At 40.1% G+C, this 26,239-nt stretch overlaps 1 protein-coding gene across 1 annotated transcript in view; it reads right to left on the bottom strand.

Moving 5' to 3' along the window:
- cdkl5 (cyclin dependent kinase like 5) overlaps positions 1-26,239 on the bottom strand; it is a gene marked incomplete at both ends in the record, with an annotated part of 68,982 nt that overhangs the window by 25,145 nt on the left and 17,598 nt on the right. Inside the window, 5 exons of the mRNA XM_083996771.1 lie at positions 6,159-6,249; positions 7,172-7,231; positions 9,270-9,390; positions 11,040-11,176; positions 11,318-11,363. Of these exons, the coding sequence (XP_083852897.1) occupies positions 6,159-6,249; positions 7,172-7,231; positions 9,270-9,390; positions 11,040-11,176; positions 11,318-11,363 (455 nt within the window). The remainder of the gene's footprint in view (positions 1-6,158; positions 6,250-7,171; positions 7,232-9,269; positions 9,391-11,039; positions 11,177-11,317; positions 11,364-26,239) is intronic.

Here is a 26,239-nt window from a genome sequence, read left to right as displayed (position 1 = left end):
AGATTGTTAGTGTTATTATTATTATTAACATTAAACGATGTAATAGAACTTCAGAGCTCTTCCTTTTCTTTACATTATACCTACATCACTAAAATCAATATCCACACTGGCTTTGTTCAAAATACAACTGAAAAAATCATTCTTTAGTTAAGATTTGTAACATTTCCAGATCTGTCAATTTGTACCTTTAATTTAATTTTTTTTTCATTATGTAAATTTTTTTATTTTTTTATTAATTCAGTATCTTTCATTTTTCTATGTTAATTTGTCTTTCTTTCTTTTCTTTTTTATAAGCCTTTTTTGGCTTCTACCTCTCCTGCACAATGTTTAATTGTACTATTTTCATTGTTTATGCAGGGTTTATAATGTGCAAATAAAAAACTAAACTAAACTAAACTAAATTAAACTAAACTATAAAGCAAAGAACAGATCATTACCAGAACATTTAAGGAACTTGTTCAAACTGGAGGAAGAGGAGAATAACAGGCTGAAGCTTGATTTTAAACATACATTTGCAAGGCTAAGCTTAAAACAAATGTGTATTTCTGTTGCAGGTGTAAAACTATGGCATTCCAAAGCAAGGAACTGAAAAGTTGTACAAGTATATTTCAGTTTTAAAGGGATATGCCAACATTTTTTTCCGTGTCTTGCCTCACTCCCGAGTCCATGACCAGCAGATAGACACCATCCTTTCGACTGTGCGTGCAGTAACAAGGGAGATAGAGCCGTATCACCTGTAATTAGCTTAGCTCAAACACTGGAAGTGTATGGGTAGTGTTAGCCTGCCTCCTACCCGAGCTGAAATCAGCAGTCAGAAGCTGATTTCATTTTAGCTCTAAACTCTGTAAATATATCACTTTATCAACATTTCAAACATGTTTAGGCGAGAAAGTAGCCGTTTAGATCAGCAGTGTGTCGTTAATTTCTCTAAATACCAGCTGTTTACAATTTTGTTCGGTCGAATTCGGCGCTACTCAAGCTAGCCGTTGTGACCAACGCACTTCTGGTTACTTTCACAAAATAAAACACCCGTTGCCCTTTACATACAGAAAACCATGAGGATAGAATTTGTGCTTTTACTTTGAAATAGGAAGCTAACCTACCCTCGATGTAGCTAGCTTGAACCAAAATAAAGCGTCTTTGCTTGAACCCTCCGTTTTGACCGATCTCGTCCCGTTAGCGGCATTTGACCGCTCAAGATGCCTTACCGGAGAGTTTTGTCAGCTCGGAGACGAAGATCGGCCCGCCGGTTTCCCTTTAGAGTTGCTGAAGAGTTTCTCTGATGACTTTAGGTGGAGGCAGGCTAACGCTACCCATACACTTCCAGTGTTTGAGCTAAGCTAATTAGCGACTTTAGGTGGAGGCAGGCTAACACTACCTATACACTTCCAGTGTTTGAGCTAAGCTAATTAGCGACTTTAGGTGGAGGAAGGCTAACACTACCCATACACTTCCAGTGTTTGAGCTAAGCTAATTACGGGCAATACGGGCTCTATCTATATGTTGGCATATCCCTTTAAGAAAATGTTTAAAAAAGAAAAGATAAGCGCCTACAAAAAAGAAGGAGAAAAAGAAAAGATAGATAGACGAGTGGTGTCCACTGCTATTTTGCTTGTTTGTTTACTTATTACTATATGTTTAATCATCTTTAATTTTTTGAAATAGAGTATAATTTTGGTGTTGATAGTAAGCATGTCGGCAGACCAAAGTAAAGGTAAACGCACAGATACTGGTCCATTTAACTAAAGTAACACTGAATTAGTAGGAATTTAAATGTTAGCGTCTCATTTGTATTGTGAAAAAAATGATTAAAATAGACTTAAACATTTGATATAGATGACAATTAATGACTTAAATATTTCAAACACTTCCCCCAGTGGATTAATACCTGGTCCTATATTAAGAGATTAGTAATGTAATTATATTTTGACTATATTTGATTTTACACATTCATAGTGTTGTGAAATTTACTGATGCATAATAATCGTGATAATCGTAATACCGTGATTATTTCTCTGACAATAATCGTACCAAGAAAATCTATAATCGTGACATTCCCTACTATGTGTACATTATGTAAATATGTGCAACCATGTGAAGTATATGTACTATACCATGAATGGAATAAAACAAAATGAAATTAATGGTGTCGGACGGTGCAGTGAAATCAAACAGTGCTTGTGTTCCTCAGAAAGAAGACGGTCATTTCTAAAGGATAACGGCAGCAGAGCGAGCGAGGAGTCTGGTGAGAAATGGCGAGAGATCTGGCGAGCAGAGAAGCAGAGGAGCGGTGGTGTTGGAGGGAGAGAGAGTATTTGAGTGGGCGGCATTCAAACACTGTCTCAATAAATGTTCCAGGGCATTTACTAAATCAGGCTACAGCAGCAGCAGCAGCGTGAGGCTCGATGACGTTCTGCTGTCTCTGCCGAGCTACAACGGACACTCGATGTCGATGCAGCAGCAAAACGCTTCAAACGCTACATCAACCTGATCTCAGTCAGGACGCGGCGGCGGCGTGCACGACGGTTCAGGTCTTACATCTGTAGCCGGTGACTCATAATCATCAACATCATCATCCTTCTTTTTTTTATTTTATTTTTTCAGTGCTAGAGAGTAAAAATCTGATTCCCACTCATCTGGATTCAAACCACGAGGAAACACAAGAGATGTAAATGAGAATTCAACATGAGGGTGAAAAATGTGAATAAAAAAATACACAAAGTAGTTTGAGGGGACTGAACTCCGGGTTAAGGTTAGAGGAGGATGTTTGATTTAACTTATTGTGTTTGTTGGCACTGACATTGAAAATTATTTATATTACTGAACATCCCGTGGGTTGTGAACAGTTGGTCAGACAAGAACAAGACATTTTTAGAAGTGGAGAGGAAATGGTGAAATGTATTTTTACATTACAGGAAAATAACTGAGCTACAGAGGATTCAGTGTTCTTAAAGGGATAGTTTAACATTTTGGCAAATTGGCCCATTGCCATAATCCCTATAGTCATAGCAGTAGGTTGATCGTTACCTTTAATTGTCGGTGCAAGCTATTTTTAGAACGGCGGAGCAGAGCCGTGAGCTGCTCAGAGCTACGCTACGGAGGCTCATGGGATTTCTTGGTTTCCCTCATCAAACTCATCAAATACACAATCCAACAACTCCACAACGCTCTGGTGGACAAGTTGTGAGCTGCACATTCACCACGCTATGAGATAATAACACAACGTTACCACACAGAGTTGTTTTAGAGGGAAATTCATGCAAAACCGCTGATGCACGTTGCCTTCAGGGACAGTTTTTCATCAAGCAGTCTCTGTATTTACCTCTACAACAACTCTGTCTGGTAACGTTGTGTTATTATCTCATAGCGTGGTGAATGTGCAGCTCACAACTTGTCCACCAGAGCGTTGTGGAGTTGTTGGATTGTGTATTTGATGAGTTTGATGAGGGAAACCAAGAAATCCCATGAGCTCACGGCTCTGCTTCGCTGTTCTAAAAATAGCTTGCACCGACAATTAAAGGTAACGATCAACCTACTGCTATGACTATAGGGATTATGGCAATGGGCAAATTTGCCAAAATGTTGAACTATCCCTTTAAGCTAAATGCAGAAATAACTGAAACCACGTTGACGGAGCTGAACACTGGGATGTTCATTTAGCTCCAGAGTCTCTGACTGTTGATGTTTTAGAGACAGATCGTTTCACACTGAACCAGATACGACCAGGCATGTTAACTGTGTGCAGCTGCACTCCAGGTAAGGTGGTGATGTATTAAGAAAGACAACAAGGTCTTCTCTCTGTAATCCCCCCCCCCCCCTCCCTCCCCTCCCCCTCGTGGACCCCTGCAGATCTGTCAAACCCAGTTTAGAAAACTGGCCCCACTTGCTATTTTTATCCTGGTACCTACAGTACCGTGTGTGCGTGTCCTATTTCAGTGTGCAGCACAACAACACACCAACACTGAGCCAGATCAGTGTTCTTATTTTATTATCATCATCATCAATACTGTGACCGTATGAAACAGATCAGACATCATTTGCCAAGACCTTCACCACTTCAGCCTCTTTGGACCCTTTGGCCTGAGCTGTTAAAGCCTGGCTGGCTGCACCATCACCATCTGGGCTCCAACACTCCTCCAGCTCCTCTGTTTAACTCATTTAGACGACTGAAGTGTAAAATCAACAAAGACGGATCCTGAATTATGAGCTTTACAATGCACTACGGTAACAGCTGTTAATTTATGGAACAAATCGGAGAATGACTTAAAAACATGCAATACCATAATCTTAAAGTACTTAAAAACAGGATGATTAATTTATAGTAGATATAATTTAAGTTAGAGTAATGAGTGGTGACACGTGCTATGCTGCTGCTATTTTTGTTCTGTTTTCTGTATGTTTGATTGTCTTTTTCTTTTCTTTTTTTCCTCTTTTTTTTTGAGGAGGAAGGAAGTAGGGGAGGAAGAAGGGGAAGGAGAAGAGGAAGGAAGGGAAAGGAAGAAGAAAGGGAAATCAAATCAAGCAGCTTCTCTCTTTTCACTCTTTTGTGATGGCTTATTTCTTTTATTAATAAATAACAAATTGTACATTTAAAATGTTTTTAAATTAACCAGAGTTGTAACAGGGTAGGCGTAATAAGCTATGCTTCAGCCTATGCCTTTTCGGTCCAAATCTTCTTTTTCTGTTTACTTATTGTTTACTCTGATTGATGTTATTTTTCTTTATTTACTTTTTTCTTTCTGGTTTGTTACTTTTCTTTTAATGACATGTATTGACCGAAATAAACTAAACTAATCATCATGTCCTGTGGTGTGTAGAGGTCCCCTGTGTTTGGCATCTTAGTTTACATATTATGTTCATAAATACAGGTGAGTTTAATGACATTAACACACTAAGACACTGAGGTCTGTTTTCTGATGTTTACAGCATCTGTATGTCCAGGAGCCCTTTAACTCTAGTTTGCCCTTAACTTGAGGCATTTTGCCCTTAAAACTTGAGACAGTGCAGGTACATTTTTCATCTCCTTGCACACGTGCAACCAGTAAATTTGCTGTTTTTTTTTTTTTAACACTCAAAGAACCTGGAATCTGTCATTACAGTCAGGCCAATGTGTGTGAGGTTCATGAATGAAAAGTAAAAGTGAATACTTCCTGTGCAAGTCCATTTACAGTGTGCACCCCTAAATTTTCTGTTTGCACTCCTAAAATGTGCCACTGTGCTCCTAGTCTGGAGCCCTGCATTAAAGGGATAGTTTACCCAAAATTCAAATTTCACTCATTTTCTACTCACCCTCATGTCGACTAAGCCATCCGTGTCTTCTTGGAGTTACGGGGGGCTCCGCACAGCACTGCATGTCCATATGACGGTAGCCAACGGAGCTCACTTTTCTTCGTCCAAAAAGACACACCAAAAAACATCCAAATACCTCCATAGTACTCGTCTGTAATGTCCCTCTTGTATTGAAGCCCCAACATGAGAAATTGTTCAAATTGCAGAGCCGTGAACTGACACCGGCAGAGCAGTGAACTGAGACACTGGGAGCTTCCGCTACAAACAAGCTTAAAATATAGACTTATTTAATTTTTTTTGGAACAATTTCTCATGTCGGGGCTTCAATACAAGAGGGACATTACAGACGAGCACTATGGAGGTAGTTGGATGTTTTTTGGTGTGTTTTTTTGGACGAAGAAAAGTGAGCTCCGTTCTCAACCGTCATATGGACATGCACTGCTACGCCGAGACCCCCTGTAACTCAGAGAAGCCACGGAGGACTCTGAAACTTCTCCCAGCCCTTAGTCCACATGAGGGGGAGGAGATAATGAGTGCAATTTCAATTTTGGGGGAACTATCCCTTTAACTGGCCATTATTCTGCCTTATTTACAATTTCTTTGGCATTTTGATTTTAAAAATCAATATTTATTTGCTATCAGTCACTTTCATTCAGTCACAGTAGACTTGGTACCAGAGTCTCTGGCCTCATGTCGCCTCACATACAAATCACTCTAGTGTAAACTGGAGCAGCTGATCTAGGACAGGTAAATGATGGATGGGTGAGAATAAATACTGAGAATGATTTACAACAGACAACAGAATGAGGATCCTTTCTCACTTATTATCCTACACACACGCAGACACACTCACACACACTCAGACTCACCCCAGCAGCAGCTCAGGCGAGCGGTACCACCTTGTGGCCACGTACTCGGTGTAGTTGGCATCTGTTCCCTCGGACAGGTTACGAGCAAAACCTGAGCCAGAGTAGCATGGAAATGAATCAATCACATGGACCTGCTCAGATCAAATCATCAGACATCCAGTATCAGTGCAGACACACTCACTCCAGTCCTTCACAAAGCAAGAGTAAACGGGTGATAATTAGTGAGAATAAAGAAAAAGCAGCAACGCTCAAATTATTTGGACAGCTACAGTAACAACATGGTCATCATCCCATGTAACCAGACTCTAATTAGTTATGTCACTGCAGGCGAGCTGAGACTGTGCTTTAGATAACTGGTGCACACAGAGAGAGTCCATTTTAAGCATGAAAAATCACAATAAACACAACGCCAGCTCCAACAGTGAATAACAAACAAATCTCGCCCCAGCTGACTCAGCAGGGTTGCATTAGCCAATCATGCAGAACTAACTGACCGTGTGATTTAGTAAATACCCATCCAAAATGTAGAATATACACCTGGGAAACTGCAAAAAATGACAAAACGATTGCTGCATCGAACAATTTATTCCTATTTCACAGCGTAAAGAAACAGGTGCCCAGCATTAACTTGGCTTTCTTGAAATGTAACTCTAGCAGATTAACTGTGATAACAATCAGCAGAGTACATTTTATTGTCCTGTTTGGCTGCTTTCCAGTGGCATCTGTCTGATACACGAGCTGACAAATTAATGGTGTGATTTTCTCCCAGTGATCTGAGCCCAAGAAACCGAACCAGCCAGAATGAAATCACAGGTTAAAACTGTTAAAACCACATAAGATTTGACAGCATTTCAACAAATCTACATAAACAGAAAAAAATGACTAATAAAATCCAATGAGTGTGTTAAGCAAATATACTTTCATTTGACAAATGTGTAGGGGATTGCATGAGTAAATCTCAACGACTCAATGTGACATTATTTACTTTAAGGACATAAAAACCAAAGACTCACCAAAGTCACAGAGTTTGAGAACATCCTCAGAGCTGATGAGAAGGTTCTCGGGTTTTATATCTGAAAGAGAAGCACAGACAAAGAGCCGTAAATAATGTGTTTCTATCCAGTTAACTGTTATGAAACATCACATAACAACGCTTCCACTTACTGCTTTTTATTTGGACCTTTATTCTGGTCTATTTAACTATGAAATAAATAAAAAAAAACAGCAAGACAGCATGCAAGACTTCTGCAAACATATCCTTAACTATAATGCAGAAATAATTATATCATTTTTTGATTGAGAAGGTAGAGGCTTATTAAACCATCACTAAGACTTATCACAAACTGTTATTTGTCAACCTGATGGAATATAAAATAATTATTTAACATTTATCAACCACCTTTTTCAAAAACAGCATTTTTAATCTGCGATTTGCATCTCAGATTTCCCAATTTGTTTCTCATTTACACAGGCCTATTACCATAATTTAGAAGCTACTTTTTTTTACACACAAAAAAAAACAACACCAACAAATTCAATTTGTTATATAACAAGTTAAACCCTAAAAATGTATCATTTTGATTTACTACATGGTATTAATTTACTCCACCAGAGCATTTTCTCTCTTACTTCACAACATGATGCATTAACATACCGTACCTTCAACATTCAGGGAAATGCTAATATATCATGGTAATATATTATAATGCTAATGTGTGCCTCACAATCAGACTGACAACAAACTGTTAAATTTACCGCTAATCCTTTTAACGCGTTCGTTGACAATAAAGGGAATATGAGGAAAATATGACCAACTTTACCACTTGCTTTACTTTTGCTGTTGCTAGGCTACATTAGCTGACGTTAGCGCTGCCAACCGCTGTTAACAGTCTGGGCACGAGCCTCTGCCGTCGTTGTCCTGACAACAAAATTGGGTCATACAGTAAACGAATGGACGCTACGTCGACCGACGTGATATCGGAAAGAAAGAGAAGCCGAACGGACCCTGAGCTTGCTAACTCATGCTAACTTCTGTAGAGAAAAAAAAGATAAGAAAAACGTAGAAAATGTTAAAGGTACTATTGACATTTGTCTCCACTGTCGTCGGACTCCTTCCGGCGAGTGACGGAACAAAGTTTGATGTCGAACCATAGACTGTAAGTTAATGTCGAACTCGCGGAGTTTGTTCAAGAAGACTGGTGAGTAAACGGCTGCTAATGCTAATGCTCATATGGCTAATGCTAATGTAAACAAAACATGGAGGACGGGACACAGGTGTCCTCCTGTTCACCTGTGTGCAGTGTGTTGGGCAGTGGCTCTGAAGGTAGACGTCTTCAAATAATCAGAGGGTTGGCGGGTCGAATCCCGCTCTCTCCCAGTCTCTGTCGTAGTGTCCTTGGGCAAAGCCTCATATGCTATGACTGATCATGGTGGTGGTGGGAGGGGCCATTTGGCGCATATTGGCAGCCTACACTTTTTTTTTTTTGCTTTTACCTCTGATTTTAGTGTTTGTTTTTATTCTGTTTTATGCTTCTCTCTCTTTTTTTTTATGTTTTGTCTTTACGTAAAGCACATTGAGTTGCCTTGGTATGAAATGCGCTATATAAATAAAAATGCCTTGCCTTGCCTTGCCTTGCCTTACCAGCTCACCACCAGTGTGAATGTGACTGAATGAATAATGGTTTCTGTAAGCGCTTTGGGTATCGGGTATCAGTAGAAAAGTGCTATATAAATGTAAACCATTATCATTACTTTTATAGTTACTACTTACTTTCCCCCCAAGTAACTAATTTTTGCCCGGTTCGGTCCAGCTTCTCTGCTTCATTTTGTGCCGTCTCTACGGTTCTGAAACATGTGTCCAGTTTTAGTCTGATTAAGGTGAATACATGCAGAAGAAAAAACGGTTTCCAATCATATTATCTGGGTGTTTTAGTCTGATTTGGATATGTCTGGTATTAGTAGGACTAACGCATTCACATGCACTTCAGTTGTCCAGTTATAGCTGGATTAAGGCAATAATGCCTGTATGAAGCATTTAGAGTAACTCCAGTGACAGACTAAAGTGGCCTACGTATTAATGAATCATATTTACTAAGGTCACAGACGCCTCACCTCGGTGAACTATCTCATTCTTGTGGCACCAGTTGATGGCCTTGATGAGCTGGTAGATGTAGCTGCGGACCTTATCCGGCGGTGCTCCGTTGGGCAGCTCCTCCAGCAGCTCCAGCATGTTCTGGAAAAACCAACAACACATCATCATCATCATCCCTGTAGTAAAGGAGCTTTAACTGCCCGGTACAGCGAGCGTGAGCTATAAAATATGAATGTTGTCAAACTCCTGTTCCTCCCTCACTTTGGGGTTTCCTCCCGAGTTTTAGTGTTTTTTATTTATTAATTAATTTATTAATTATTACCCTTACAAATGGCTGTAGTACAATATGAGAATAAAACCTGTCATGTAATAAACACTTGGCTGGAAACCCTGGCAACACAGTGGGGAATACCATTATTCACCAACAGCATAGTTCATATGTTGCCATGGTGATGCTTTTTTTTTTATACACTTAGCAGTCTGAAACTTACAGCAGCCTGTAGCTACACATACAGTGGCAAGGGAAAGTATGTGAACCCTTTGAATCTCCTATAGTTTCCTGCATTCATTGCTTTGCTTTCCATTGCAGGCTTGAAGTTTGCCACTCCACAACACTAATGGGAAAATGTTTTGTGGACTGATGAAACTAAGATTCATTTTTTGTATTTTTTTTTTTTAGTATTTTCTGTACGTATGGTGTTCAAATGGCTCTGCATATCAGCATGTAAACATCATGTCGGAGGTGAAGTACAGTGGAGGCAGCATCATGGTTTGGGGCTTTGCTGCCTCAGGGCCTGGACAGTTTGATGATTTCCAGAGTTTCTCTTCTAGATCAGTGGTTCTCAATTTTTTTTTACATCAAGGCCCCCTAAATTGACACAAATTAGACCACGGACCCCCATTGGACAAAATTTTGACACAAACACCAGAAATACACAAATAGCCTATTTGTTCTGAGACTGAAGAACGTTACATTTTTAGTCAATGTACGTATGTTCAAATTAGGGCCGGTATCGTGAATTTTTCGGGAATATTGTAGAGAAATATCTGGAAAAAAGTAGTACCATTTCTCCAAAAACGTTTTAAACATTTCAGGAAAAAAAATCTCAAAAAAAAAAAAAAAAGTTTCTAAAAAATTCTAGAAAAAAGTGGTAAAATTTCAACAACAACAAAAAAAAAGTTACACATTTTGGTAAAATTTCTAAAAAAAAAAAAAAAAAAGGTAATAAAATCAAATCTAGAAGTGGTAAACATTTCTCAAAAACGTTAAAAATTCGAGAAAAAAGTAAAAAAAAAAAAAAAAAGTTACAGATTTTCGAGAAAAAAGTGTTCAAATTTCTCAAAAGAAGTAAAAAAAAAAAAAAAAAAGTGTTATAAAAAAGTGATAAACATTTCTCAAAAAAATTCATCCTGAGTGTTGATCAGTTCTGACCTGCAGCTACAGGAAACGTTGGGTTGAGCTTCAACCACTTATTAAATCCAAGGGTTCACTTACTTCTTCCACCTGCTCTGTGGATGTTTAATGGAAATGTTCAATAAGACATGAATATAGAAATAGAAATATTATAATTATATTATAATTGTTTGTGTGGTATTTAGGTTAAGCACATTGTATTTGTTTATACTTGTGACTTCGATGTAGATTGGATCACATTAAATTACCAATTAATGCAGAAAACTGAGAGTTTCCAAAGTGTTCACATACTTTTTCTTGCCACTGTAGTATTACACACATACGTAGCATGTACACATAGTGAAATAACAGTGAGTGTGGTTAAGCTGAGTCTGACCCTCTCCACATATTCAAAGACGAGGTAGAGTTTCCCCCTCCTGCGAAAAGCCTCTTTCAGTTCGACGATGTTGTCCTGCTTCAGCGTCCGAAGCATCTTCAGCTCCCGGAGCGTCGTCTCCTTGACCTCCTCATTTTCTGCACGAGAATGAAAGAAAACAGCGATGATGATGATGCAGCTGTTTGTCTCCAACCCCCTCCCCCTCCTCCTCCTCCTCCTCCTCCTCCTCCTCCTCCTCCTCCTCCTCCTCTATCTCCCTCCCTCACGCCTTCACTCACCTTCGCTGTCTTTGAACTTCTTAATGGCCACCAGCTCATTGGTTTCCTGTGAAGACATGAGGACGTGAGTTGTGTTATTATGACAGAAGAAAGCAGCATATTATAGATTTAAAATACCTTTATTGTCATTTCCGTGCATGAACAACCATGGACGAAGCCGATTCAGACCGAAGTTACAGGAATGACGTAATTTTTTCCCTGTTTTTTTTTTGGGGGGGGGCTAAGTCCGGTCGGGCGGAGAATTAATGAACCGCGTCGAGTCCGGGCTTCAACACCTGCACTGCAAAAACTCAAATATCTTACCAAGAATATTTGTCTTATTTCTAGTCAAAATGTCATTTCTAATCAAAACAAATCTCATTATACTTACAATAGAACTCATCAATTAAAAAGTAACTTGTTTTTAGACACTTTTTGCTTTTTTCAAGCATATTTTCACTTGAAATAAGTAGAAGAATCTGATAGTGGAGCAAGTTTTTTTTCCATTATTACAAGCACAAAAAACTTGCTTTCACTGGCAGATTTTTCTACTTATTTCAAGTGAAAATTTGTTTGAAACAAGTGAAAATGATCTAAAACAAATTAATTTTTTAGGCGATGAGCCTTATTTTAAGTGGAAAAAGATTAGTTTTGACTAGAAATGAGACATTTTGACAAGAAATAAGACAAAAATTCTTGGAAAGATTTTGAGTTGTTGCAGTGTGTGGGTCCGGTCCGGTCGGATTTTCATTTTCAGGCTTGTTGAGAACTGTAGAAATGCAAACATCCCGCGACTGATCCCAGATCAGATCTATGGTCTGATCAACTCAGTAGTTGTTCATAGTTTTGACTCTTTCATTCAAACATTTGCAAGTGAAGAAACGTCACACGCATTTACGTCGACACCACGGAGCAGAAAGAACGGAACCAGACGACATTCAGTTTCACCATTTACATGATGTCATTTTCGTTATCGGTTTAAGAAAAGTTTTATTCCACCTCTCTGAAACCGAATGAAATTTGGGTGTGTTTATTCTGATTGAACTGTTTATATGGAGCATTTTCATTCTAAACCGATTCTGATCTGAATATTTGGCATCCATTCACTGACTCCCCCAACGCTCGTTCACTGACCACACAGCAAACCTCACACACAACAGTACCAATGTATGCCAGGGCCAATACCAAAGTACATACAGGTACTTATAGAGTTAAACAATGGCATCGGCAGTTTTCTAAAAAAAAAAAAAACAGACAGATAAAAAGACACAGGGAACATCAAGACTGGAGCAGAAGTAAAAAAGAAAATCAACCTTTCGTTTTGGAACGAAAGGTGAAAAGGAGAAATAAAAAAGAAGCGCTGAGGATATTTAAATTGATTCCCAGCCCACTCTTACCATAAAAAAAAAAAAAAAAAAAGTGTGTCCAAGTTGCTGGCAGTGCCAACACAGGAGCAATGACAGTGAACTCATTTCAATTATTTCACCACAGGGCACTCGCACACACACAAAATAAAACAGCACATCCTTGGCATAGCTGATAAGCATCAGGATGCTGGTTGACCTTGAAGGATTTTACAAGCTGATGTCGTTGCACATTCAGAGATTTACCATAGGTTTGTTTCCACAGCTGTGCTGCAACTGGAATACGTACTGTACGTTTTCAACATTATAAATAAAATAAAACAATAAAACAGTAGGTTTTGTGTTTAATCATGTCCTACCGTCGTTGTGCATACAGCAAATTCATGAAAAACTTTAGATCTTTTAAACGTGATGTTGCTGCAGTTTTTCAAACAGACCAAGATGGCTGATTATGTTATTTCACACATCTCTATCCAGCCTTTTTTTTTTTTTTCTTTCAATCAGGCTTATTGATTGACATGAAGAAATACCAGGCTGTATACACCACGATCTTTCTTTACTAAAAACTACATATATTTTGGTGTTTGAAGGTGTACGTTATTACTGCATTGGACCTCAGCAAAAGTGAAAAATTCTCAAAATGAAACCATCTGATTGGACTGAGCTTCATATTCATGTTTATACATGATGGGAATCATTATTTTCATGCCTTGCTTCTGAGTATATACTGTGACTAGTGATTTATATGGAGCAGCTCAGTCAAACACTTTGATGTTGTGGATTTTTGACTAGAAATTGGAGGGATGAACTGAATCTGGGTTAAAGGAAGATTTACTGTGTTTATATTTTTTAATGAACAGTGCAAAGCTTGGAACAGGAACAACAGCAATTCCATGACTGTTTTTTAATATATAGTGAGAGAGATTTCCATGTCTTTTCTGATCATAAAGTAGGTCTCTGTGTTATGTAAAGTTTCAAAAACATCAAAGTGCTCAATCCTCAGAGAAATGCACACAGTTTTCCTTCTGAAATTCTGCCTTCAAATGAGCAATCATATATATACGTATCAGCTGTATAATACTGTGCCTGCTGAGCATTGCTGCCTGACGCACCTCCACCAGTGACTTTGTGCAGGTGTGCTCCTCTGAACACGGGTCATGAGCTGGGGACCACTGGTCATCGATGTTTTGCTCCAGTGTGTAACTTATTTGGCTTTTTATTAGCAAAAATCAAATCTGTCTTTCATAAATACGTATTTCACTGAAGTGGAATCACACCCGCATACAAGTGAAAGCTTTCTGGTACCTTAGCTTTCTTGTACCGCCTGTTAAAACTGTCACCACTGTGTAGTGTGAGGAAGGACGGAGGCACTGGTGTTGCATTCAGGTGCAGTCAGGCAGACGGCCGTCGGCAAACCGACCGGATGTCATTTTACTCCACTTTTAACTAGATCTTAAATTCTTCTTATGGTTCTATCTTATTTTTCTGCTTCTATCTTGCTTTTAAAGATGTTATTAACCTTAAATAATTTTACTTGTTTTATTTATTTTATTTATTATCTTACATATTTTTATCTTTTTAAACCGTTTATTCTATTAACTAATTTTTTCAATGTTTTTATCCTATCTTATGTTTTTAGTTTTTAGCTTTAACTCCAGTGTTTCCTCAGGGGGGTCTTCCTCGCTGGGAGGTGTGTCTGGGCTGCTGCTGGGGGCGCTGTCCCTGGGTCCCTTCGGCTCCGCTGGCTGTGGTCTGTCGGGGTCGGGGGGCCTGGGCGCTGGTGCCCCCTGTGGCACGGCCGGCGACTCCTCCCAGTGTGGACGGCCCCAAAGATAGCGCTTCCTCAATCCTCAGTGTCATGCCATGTCTCCCTAGTGTCAGTAGTGAGAGAGAGTGTGTGTGTGTGTGTAGGTGTGTGTGTGTGTGTGTGTGTGTGTGCAGTATGGGGTGTGGGAGGGAGGGGTTTTTACTTGTAATTTGTTTTTCTGTTTCTATTTTTCTGTGTGTAAAGCACTTTGTGTTGCATTCCCATGTATGAAAGGTGCTCTATAAATAAAGATTGATTTGATTTGATTTGATCAAGAATACGTTCAGATATGCAACCGCACCGCTAGATGGGGGAATTCCTACATATTATACCTTTAACACCAGTACATCTCCCTGCCCCCCACCCCTAGGTGTTATCTGGCCCCCAACTCCTCTGCTTCCTCCTATGCCCCTCTCCGCCTCCTCCGCCAGTTCTTTGATGGCTTTCCGACACCCTGCTCCTGTGCATCCTACTGTACGTCACGGAGCAGGCCGTGACACCGTTGAAGCCCCGACGAAGCCCCTGCATCCCACTTTGACGGGGCAAGTGATGGCGTCCCAGCCTCCCTGCATTCGTCCACCAGGTCTGCATACTTTTTGTTGTTTTGTTCTTTTCATTTGCATTTTAGTCCAAATTCGGCCAAAGTTTGTTGGATCAGATTAGTGCAGATTCTTATGTTATCTCCAAATAACCCTAACTGGATAAGGGTAAAATATGGGACCTTTAATACCAGAATTATTTATTATTAATTATTTTTATTCCTTTGTGTTTATGTCTCTGCTGGAGTAGCCACCATATAGATAGATAGATAGATAGATAGATAGATAGATAGATAGATAGATAGATAGATAGATAGAAAGAAAGAAAGAAAGAAAGAAAGAAAGAAAGAAAGAAAGAAAGAAAGAAACCTTATTGATCCCTTGGAGAAATCCCTTCAGGAAAATGTGGTTCTAGTTCTATTTTCTTTGTGAGCTAAAGGTGTCAGACAGGCAGTAAACCTACTATTTTCCTGCAAGTTGTGATTTCTTATTTATGATAATGTGCATCAATCTCTGTCTAGTGCATCTTAACAAAAAGGAAGACTTTTAAAGACGGAGACTGGGCCGAGATGAAGCAGTGGAGGTCTGACTCAGAGGTCCGGTCATACAAGAGAAAGGAGGAGTATAGGTTGTGAGGCAGCATCACAGAGCTATGGGATGGCGTGAAGAGCATCAAAGGCAGCAGAGAGAGAGAGAGTAGCAGCAGATGGGGATGCTGTGAGAGGAAGAAGCCAGTCCAATCTCTGTTACTACAGTTTCACCAGCCCAGGTACTGTAGCCACGCTCTGCCCACTCAGCAGCACCCACACACACACACACACACACACACACCCCACCTCCACACTGCCCATCACACGGTCCACCAGCTGCAGATGTTCAGGACTGTCATCATGGACCATGCAGCCCCCCATCATCCCCATCATCCCCCCCATCAGTGAAGATGCTTCCAGAAAGGAGATGAATCCCCAGGGCTTCGTCCTGTTCTCGGCCCCGTCGGCTCGTTTTCATCCTGAGCCGCCAGCGAGAGTCTCAATGTGTCTCAATTCAAATACTTCCATACTTACACTCACTATTTTGAGTGTGTATATAAGTGCGTTCACACTGACAAGTAGCCTATGGCAAAATGCAGTGAAGTACCCGGATGGTTTCACTCATAACGGTCAAAAAGTTGAGTATGGAACGATGGACTCTTCCCACCCTCAGTGACCGCCGTCTGGTGGTCCACACACGCAAAAAGTACAAGTAAGGCGTTCATTATTTCTAACAAAACAAGCCGATAAGACGCGTTGACGGGCAACAGTAGCGTCCAAAGAAGAAGACGTTGACAACAGTTGCAATTGTTAGTTCTGGTAAATTCACAATGACAGTAGGTAGCCTAAGGCAAGGCAATTTTATTTATAGCCCGTTTTTACCACCAGTTTGTCTCAAAGGGCTTTACATGGCATCATAACAACATCCTCTGTCCTTAGACCCTCACATCCACTGAGGAAAAACTCCATAGAAAACCCTTTTAACAGGGAAAAATCTGAGAAACCTCAGGGTGAGCAACAGAGGAGGGATCCCTCACCCAGGACGGACAGATAGATGTTGTTATAGACAAGAAAACAGTTTATAACACAGGATGTGGTTAACATGGAAATGTTAGCAACAGCTGCAGGGAGGCAGGGAGAGCAGGCCAGCTTAATGGGAGGACTGGATGGCAGACTGGTTCATGGGAAGGGAGGACAGGCCGGTCAGTATTCGATTTGAGACAACACAAACTGTCAAAATGTGTGCACTACAGAAGTGAGTACGTAGTGTAGATAGTAAACTACATGACAGTGAATCCTTACGGAAGGAAAGAAAACATCCTAGGTGGTTGGATGACTTGAGGCCAGTTCAGCCCTGATGTGACACATTATGAAGAAGACCCCAGCACCTTTAACACCGTCCGGCCGCTCCAACTGAGAGACAAGGATGGTGAAAGTCAAACCATCTGCAGCAGCAAACTCCTCCAAGACCAATTTCAACAACAAAACCGGTGAGAAATCAATCCATGGAGCGGTGGATAAGGTTATTTATCATCTACCATGTTACCATGTGTATATTTGTGTAGTCTTATCTGCACTGCAAAAACTCAAATGTCCTACCAAGAATATTTGTCTTATTTCTAGTCAAAATGTCATTTCTTGTCAAAACAAATCTCATTCTACTTAAAATAAGACTCATCACATTAAAAAGTAGCTTGTTTTTAGACACTTTTTACTTCTTTCAAGCAGATTTTCACTTGAAATAAGTAGAAAAATCTGATAGTGGAGCAAGTTTTTCTTCCTTATTACAAGCACAAAAAAACTTCCTTTCACTGGCAGATTTTTCTACTTATTTCAAGTGAAAATGTGTTTGAAACAAGTGAAAATGATCTAAAAACAAATCAATTTTTAGGTGATGAGTCTTATTTTAAGTGGAAAGAGATTAGTTTTGACTAGAAATTAGACAAATATTCTTGGAAAGACTTTGAGTTTTTGCAGTGTGTCATAAACAAGAGATTACGGGTTACGGGTTAGAGCGTTACGTTTGTGTGGCGGTGTCGCCATGGAGACGAGAGCTGGGACACCGGGTCGGAGGCTCTGATCTTACAAGGTTGGTTTTCAGCCAAGAGACGCTCCATTCTCCCTGGAACTAGTTACTAGTCATTGATTTAACCAGAACTAGAGACAAGGGACACATGGTTCCTCTTTCCTTTTGTACCTTCTTATATTGTGCTTTTGTTTTGTTAATGTTACTGTTTAGGGGTCGAGGGTATCCGTCAGGTCAGCGAATAGATGCCTGAATGCCCTCAGCATTAATACATTCATTTATTTTCCATCATGACATCATCTACCCCTCCTCCTGTCTAGATGTGAACCCGTAGACTCGGTGTCGGTGCTGCAGCCTGAGGCCTGAGTGGGTGAGGACAGCGGTCCAGAGGGGATGACAACATGAAGGCCAGTCTCCATCTGTCCTCTGCTGCTCTCATGTCCTTCTATCGTCCTTTTGTTTACACAGTGAGAAAACAGAGGAAGCCTCAGTGTCAAGGATCCACCACACGATGAGGAGCCGCTCGTCACCACCACCGCCGCTCTCAGAGTCACACAAGACGATTGTTTGACTCCACACACACTTGTTTCACTTAAGACAGCGTGGATTTACAGCTTTCAGCACAGAATCCTAAATGCACAGTTTTAGGCCCAGTTTACACGACAACGCTTGCGGATGAAAACTACAAAATATTTAATCAGATGTGCCTTTCGTTTAGACCAGGGGTCTTCAGCGTTTTTCAGGCTAAGGACCCCCAAACTACTGGAGAGATGGAGCAGGGACCCCTGCTAAATATAATCATACATTTTTTTATTATATTAAACTGGGCCTAGTATCCCCTTAATTCAGTACCAAGCTATTCAAATAATACACTGGTATAGTCTTCATGTATTAAATTATTTTAAAGGTACAGTGAGTAAGGTGGCCATTCATTCAGTCATTTATAAACACACTTTGTTATATCAACTATGTCTGTTAATTGCATGATAATCATGCATACAAGCTATTTAAATTGACATTTTTATTTTAAGCATAAATGTGGAAATACAAAATAGTATAATCAACCAAATAGTTCATGACCCCCTTGCAGTACCTCTGCGGACCCCCTAGGGGATCACGGACCCCCTGACCTCTGGTTTAGACGGCGACAGCGTTTTGGGGGCTTGAAAACGCAAAAAAGTGAAACCACCCTCCAGAGTGGAAATCTGACTCAATGTAAAGGGTGAAAACGCAAAAGTCTGCTCCGATTGCTACGACCTGTGGAGGGCACAGAGGGCAGCGTTACGATGGCCGGCGTACAGCCTGCCGGAAATCAAGAGGAAGAAGAGGGGAAAATTCTGAGTTGTACACCTGTAGGCGTGCAGACTTGGAGGTGTTGTGTGTTGTGTGTTGTGCGACACGCTGCCACGTAGGCGCCTGGCGTGTATACAACATTGGATTCCACAGACTTTTGCGTCACCATGCACGCAGATTTCCTCCCCAAAAACGCTCGTTTAAACGTGGAATTTTTGCGTTTTCTGTTCAGATTGTTTCCGTGTAAACGTAGCCTTAAAGGGATAGTTCACCCAAAATTCAAATTTCACTCATGTCGACTAATATAAGGGCTGGGAGAAGTTTCAGAGTCCTCCGTGGCTTCTCTGAGTTACAGCGGGGCTCCGTGCAGCACTGCATGTCCATATGACGGTTGCGAACGGAGCTCACTTTTCTTCGTCCAAAAAGACACACCAAAAAACATCCAAATACCTCCATAGTGCTCGTCTGTAATGTCCCTCTTGTATTGAAGCCCCAACATGAGAAATTGTTTCGAAAAAAATTAAATAAGTATATGTTTTAGGCTTGTTTGTAGCGGAAGCTCCCAGCACTGCTCTTCCTGGTCCGTCCAAATCTCGCACGATTTGCATTGACTCCCAGTTCACGGCTCTGCAAATCGCGTGAGATTCCGGCAGAGCAACACTGGGACATTACATACGAGCAGCATGGAGGTATTTGGATGTTTTTTTGGTGTGTCTTTTTGGACGAAGAAAAGTGAGCTCCGTTCTCAACCGTCATATGGACATGCAGTGCTGCACGGAGCCCCGCTGTAACTCAGAGAAGGCACGGAGGACTCTGAAACTTCTCCCAGCCCTTAGTCCACATGAGGGGGAGTAGATAATGAGTGAAATTTGAATTTTGGGTGAACTATCCCTTTCATTTCCAGCGATGGATGCGAATAACGAACTGTGATTACCAGGCAACATAAATCACAGACACACACACACACCAGGACCGATGTTCGCACCTTGCAATGTGCTGATGCTGCTCGTGCTCATGTGTGGTGGCTCTGACCCCCACTGATTTACCTTTTGAGCCACTGTTCAGTCAGCAACACCTAAAAATAGCGTTTCAGCCTTTTCTAATTTTCTGCTGATGTGAAGAGCAGGTCCTGATTGTCACGTCGCACAAAAGAGTAAAGCTCAAATCTTTCACTTCTTCTTCCCCACAGAAGCTTCAGTCATAAACAGCGTGAACCGCCATATTCTGAGCCACAGCAGCGGTGATGTTGCTGCAGGTTTTTTTTTGTCACCAATTATTTCTCATTGGGCCCCATGGGAACCAGCACAGGGTGGAATATTTTTTCCAGAGGTGCCTCCTTATTTTTTCTTCCATGGTTCATGTATTTCTATAGATGAATATAGTTTTCACCCTTTGTTTTACTCATGTTCCCATATTTCACCCAATCCCACCTTCAAAACCACTTGTTCTGACTATTAACCCTCCTGTTGTCCTTCTGGGTCAAATTGACCCTATCTGTTCACTTCCTCCATCCTTCCTTCTTTCCACAATCCTTTTTCCCTTGCTTCCTTCTCTTCGTCCTTACTACTTCTTCCTTCCTCTTTTGATCCAGTTGACCTGGTCTGTTCCCTCCCTCCATCTTTCTTTCCTTCCCTTTTCCCTTCCTTCTTTCCACAATCATTTTTGCCTCCCTCCCTTCCTTCCTTCCCTCCGTCCTTTCTTCCCTCTTTTTTGATCCAATCTGTTCCCTCCCTCCATCTATCTTTCCTTCCTTCCTTTTTCCCTTCCTTCTTTCCTCCCATCGTTCCCTTTGTCCTTCCTTCCTTCCCTCCTTCTATCCCTTTATCCTTCCTTCCTTCCTTCTATCCCTTTATCCTTCCTTCCTTTCGTCCTTCCTTGACCCAGGAGGACAGCAGGAGGGTTAAGATTGGTGCTTTATTTCTTTATTTATTAATTTATAATTTTGTATCAGTTTTAGTTTTCCATTTTATGTAGTTCCTTGTGGTTATCTTTCAGTATGTGTGCATTGTGTAGGTGCAAAACTTGCATGCAAAGTTGATGAAATGCTGGACATATACTGTATTTAGGGCTGAAATAAGAAACCATGTTAGTGCCTTGTGGTTGTTTGCCTCTGTCAAAATGTGGCAGAAAATATGGCAGCTATTGCTATTCCCGATTTTCAGTACAAATAATGGCCAGAGTGATTTGACATCACATGTAGTGAAGTTCATCTTTGCACAAAAAGAGTCTGTTGTGTTGCTATGTGAGGTTACAGTGACCTTTGCCAACAATCTAATCAGTTCATTGAGTCCAAAAGGACATTTGGTACAAAATCTGAATGGATTCCCATGAAATTTCCCATGACACAAGATCAGAGCTGCGTTTTAAGAAGTCACTGTTACCTTGACATTGGATGACCAAAGTCAGATCAGCTCATCCTTTAATCCAATGAATGTTTTTTAGTCCAATTCGAAGGGGACGGACATACACGGTACAGCCCTTAAAAACGTAATGCCTCAGTCTGGTCCATCCTGGTTCTCTCACTCCCTTATTGGCTCATTGATAACTCCCAATCCAATAACATATACACCAAGTAGTTGCAATAAATCCAGGTTTCATTAAGAAAATTTCAATGAAGAAAACTGTACTAAACAAAATCACTTTTTTATTATACAACGACAGTAAATCGAAATCAGGGTAAGGTTCAAATTAATACTTAAGAAAACAGAAAATTAAATTATATACACTATAACAATGTAAAACTTAAAATACTATCCACTTTGTCTGCTACAAACCACACCAGTTATCTTTTGCTCTTCAAAGACACAATCAAGATCAAGTTATTTGCATCTGAAACCTTATTTAAAGCAGAAGAACTAACAGTTATTTTCATCACCAATTTATTATTTGTCGATTATTTTTGGGAGAATCGTGCATTACAGAAAATAAAAACCAAAATTTAGCGATGAGCAGCTAAAGTACAAGAGGAGGTCTTCACATTACTGCCATTGTGTTATTAACAGTCAAACACCACATTGTTATTACTGTTCTGCTAAAGAAGACGTCATTAAACAAATGGGAATAAAATGAAAATAACGTGAAAATATGTGAACAAACGCTTTGTGTTATTACTCGACAAACTGCTCAAACAATTACTCAACTATCAAAAGAATCACTAATGAATTTTCTGTTGATCAACCACCGGTTTTTAATTAACGATGTCAGAAATATAACACTTGCGTAGAAATGCTGTATAGCCACCGGGAAACACTGGCTAGCGTGTAGGCTGTGCTATTGTCACTCCTAAAAGACATAAATTCAAGATAACACATAAGCCTCCATACACACACCCACATACGCTAATACAACACTTGCATAAAGTGGCAGAACATTGCACAAGCACTGGCATGCATTCGCATTCGCTTGACTAATTAAATGTTCCATCAAACACATAATGTACTGGAAACTATACATAATTCATACAGCAACACAGCAACACATACATTTAAGTAAGCGTCTCATTTCTCCTCTGAACCACCTGGCTGGGTTTCATCCAGGTGTTTGGAGTCTCGGGCCTCATCAACCACACACAGGTCTGCTGTAGACACCTAACAGGGTGACCCATTTACCATCCACATAGTCTCTGTATCCAATACCTCCCTCCTCCTCTCCATCACGTTACTTCTCTTTCTCTCTCTCTCTTTGCCATCCTTTTCTCTTTTGCCCTGTTTCCAGCTGAGACAAGTAAAAATAACTGCTCTCTTGCAGCAAAGCTAAAAAGCCATAGTCTGTGTAGAGTTTCTGGCTCTACATGTGAAAATGAATCCCCTTACACTGTTATATAAGTGTGAAACATGTCATGTGTCACATCCTAGTAACTTCAAACCATGGAAGAAAAATATAGTAGGCTAGTGTTAGCTTTGTGTTAAGATTGGACCGTCGTTGTGGTGGTTGTCTCCAGTTTGGACATGTTATGATCTGAAATGTTCAAAGCCAAAATCATGGAGACACTTGTTGTTGAGACCATGTTTATATTGGTTTTTCTATTTGTCCCAATGGAGCACTGTCAACACAGTTGGCTTGAAAGCCTCAAGGCTTCAAGAGGCTTCATCAGTTCGTGGCTAATGGCCTCCACAGCCTCCAGATCTGTACCCAAATGAAGTCCAGCAGAGATCTTAGAAAGCACTCAGTACCGCCGTCATCAAAGCACCAAGCAACGAGATATCTCTCAGGGATCTGAGTCACCACCTCACCATGATGTACAAGATATGATATTCTTGTAAATCCGTTATTTTTTAGGGGATTTCTGCCTTTAATTGGATCAGACAGTGGAGCTTTGACAGGAAACAGGGAGAGACAATGGGGACAGACATGCAGTGAATGATCATTTTGGTCCGAGCTCAAACCGGCGTTCTCCCAAGTAAGGGACATTTTGCACTACCCTCAGTATTGTAACATCATATTGTGACACATTGAAATTTATATACATCAACGGGATTATCAAGCAGACAGACTGACCAACACTTCCCTAGTATTCTGATACTAAAAAGTTAAATTTGTATTCCGTAGTTCCATGATAAATGATCAATACTTGGCATCCATACACCAATACATTGTTACCACACAAAATATCATGACTCTGTGCTTTATTGATTTATTTTCTCCTACCCTAATATCCCAGTGCTCCAATACAGGAAGTATTGTAGAGTCAATGTTAAGGTGCATTGTATTGTGAAGCTGTACTAACTCTAAATATTGTTTTTTTGTCACCATCAGGTATCATTAGAGTGTATGAGTGTAGCACTCATGCACCTGCTTATTCATGCAGTTGTCCAATCAACCAATCATCTGCCAGCAGGGAAATCCTCCAATTGGAGCCTTACTGATTTTCAGATCCAGGAGTTCCATTAAAGGTACATTGTGTAACCTCTCCTGTTCTCTATTCATGAAAATCGATTATTTGGTTCTTCAGTCTGTTTTTCATTAACCAGTAATCCCCCCCATCAACAAAGTGAAGTGTTCCTTTCAGCTCTGAATTAGCCGTTCATATCATTCATATCTACATGAGCGGGTAAGCTCGGTGCTGCTGCCATGTGGTGTCGCCATGTTTTTATATAAAAATATGACTGAGTTGCTTGAGATCTACAACCGCAACGCTAGATGGGAGTAATTCTTACACAATGTACCTTTAACTAAAGAATCAGCTTCACTTACATAAAGTCAGACCACTTCACCAACATCCCTGCTTTAATCACAATAAATGTTATTTTTAACTGAAGGATACTGGAAAACAAATAGATTATCCGTTTCTGGAAATATTCACTTTGATCTTGTTGACAAAATCATAAGAGCTATTTTTTTGTTTTTTTCCATCTCTGTCTAAATTGGAATTTATTCAATGACGTAATCAGGTTTTATTGCTGCAGATTTGAGTATTATCGTGTTTAATTTATATCTGTCATATTTATGTCACATATAAATGATTGAGTAGCTCTACAGCCTCTTTGCCTTTATTTTTCATGCAGTAGCAGCAGAGCAACATGACGTGTCTTCTGGAGACAGAATAGACGACGTCCGGATCAATAACTATAAGATTCTGTCTCGCCCGCCCGCTCGCTCTTTCTCACTTTCTCACTTTCTGTGTCACCAAAATAACTCCGATTAGCTGTTGCGTACGAATAACAATCAGCAGGCCGAGTGTTGAGACGGATTAGTCATCTGTGCAGGTAGCCATGGTTGACTCTGCTCACATGGAGAGATTCTGTCTCTCTTCGCTCTGTGTCCCGAATGGTAATTCCTCCTACAACACGGCAAATCAAATGTGCATGCAATAAAAATATTTGTTCCAGTCTAAACTTGTGTTGATAGAGAAGTGTTCTTCTCACACATGCAGCACTTCACTGCTGCTAACAAAGACCTTAATCAGAGCAGAGACACTTAAGTCTTCCCCACACAACACACAGAGGGAGAGGGCGACGCGCCAGCCAATCACCACGCTCAGTCGCCTGCCTTCTCTATTTTAACATGTCCGATGATGATGCAGACTGTGTTTTTAGTTTTGCTTCTATCTGCCTTTGTTGAGCTGCAGCTTCCTCCATCACCGTCATGTTCTGCTTACCATGTCATTTTGTTCATGGCTCCAGAGTGCGAGCGTTTGCATATTTAGAATTTCACTCATTGTATATAATTTATGCCTCTTAAAATTTTCATGAAGCGTGGCTTTGAAAGAACTTGTGCAAATGGAACATACAGGGGAAAGGGACCACAGGACAAACACCAAGCACTCAGAGTAATGAACAGATCTGGTTTAAATTCAGAAGCACCAACCTCAGTTTAGTTTAATTTCCTCCTCATCTCTCACTCAGTGTTGCTGGTAATAACCCAGATTTGTCTGCTACTTATCACAGGCTCTTTGAGCTTCATTCTACATTTCATTTCCACATAAGATTGGGTTCAAGAAACAATATGGTGACCAAAAATTTAATAAGATTTGCTCATTTTTGATGTCAGCCCTCAGTCAGAAACATGATGGAACAGTAACGGCATTAAACTTTAAAAACGCCTGTGATTCTGCTGCGACTTTCTCTTCCTCCTACAGTCGTCCTCTCTCGCTGCAGAGTTCAGTGTTTTTCCCAAACATTATTTCATAATACCACTGACAGAAGCACTGATACAAAAATATGTTAAATATCAAAGTATAATGTTGCTTCTTTTCTTCTTCTTTGCCTCTATTAATTTATTCTTTTTATAATCTATTGTTTTTATTTATTCTATTCTCCATGCACTACTTTTTACTATTTTATGTCTTGCTGTTGAATGACTGTTTATTGTGCAGCTGAGAAATTGAATTTCCGTCGGGATAAATAAAGTATCTATCTATCTATCTATCTATCTATCTATCTATCTATCTATCTATCTATCTATCTATCTATCTATCTATCTATCTATCTATCTATCTATCTATCTATCTATCTATCTATCTATCTATCTATCTATCTATCTATCTATCTATCTATCTATCTATCTATCTTCATCCACACAGATGAATGTTTTCTACAAAATAGTTAAATTACTGTTAGTCACTGTGGCTCAGTTTGACCAGTTTTGAGAATTGAAATGGTTGCAGGATTTTCTATAAACATATGTAAAGTCTATAAGTGAATAGAGTCTGGTTAGTATATCTGCAGAATAAGACAAATATGGATTGAAGTTTGATGACCTCATGTTTCTCGTAGATGTGCTATATTATATACGAGTTAGCTCCGTTAAATCCATTTACTTTTAAACTCTAGTACTTTTCTTTTCTGGGTGACATCTGCAGCTTTGGTTTTGTGGTTCGTTCTGTTTTGATTTCGCTCTGGTTCATAATTTTGAGAGGGCTCTTCTCTTCTCTGCAGCAGCAGCA

Source organism: Trachurus trachurus (genome assembly GCF_905171665.1).
Source record: "Trachurus trachurus genome assembly, chromosome: 3".
Classification (NCBI taxonomy): Eukaryota; Metazoa; Chordata; class Actinopteri; order Carangiformes; family Carangidae; genus Trachurus; species Trachurus trachurus.
This window is presented reverse-complemented; position numbering and strand designations above follow the sequence as displayed.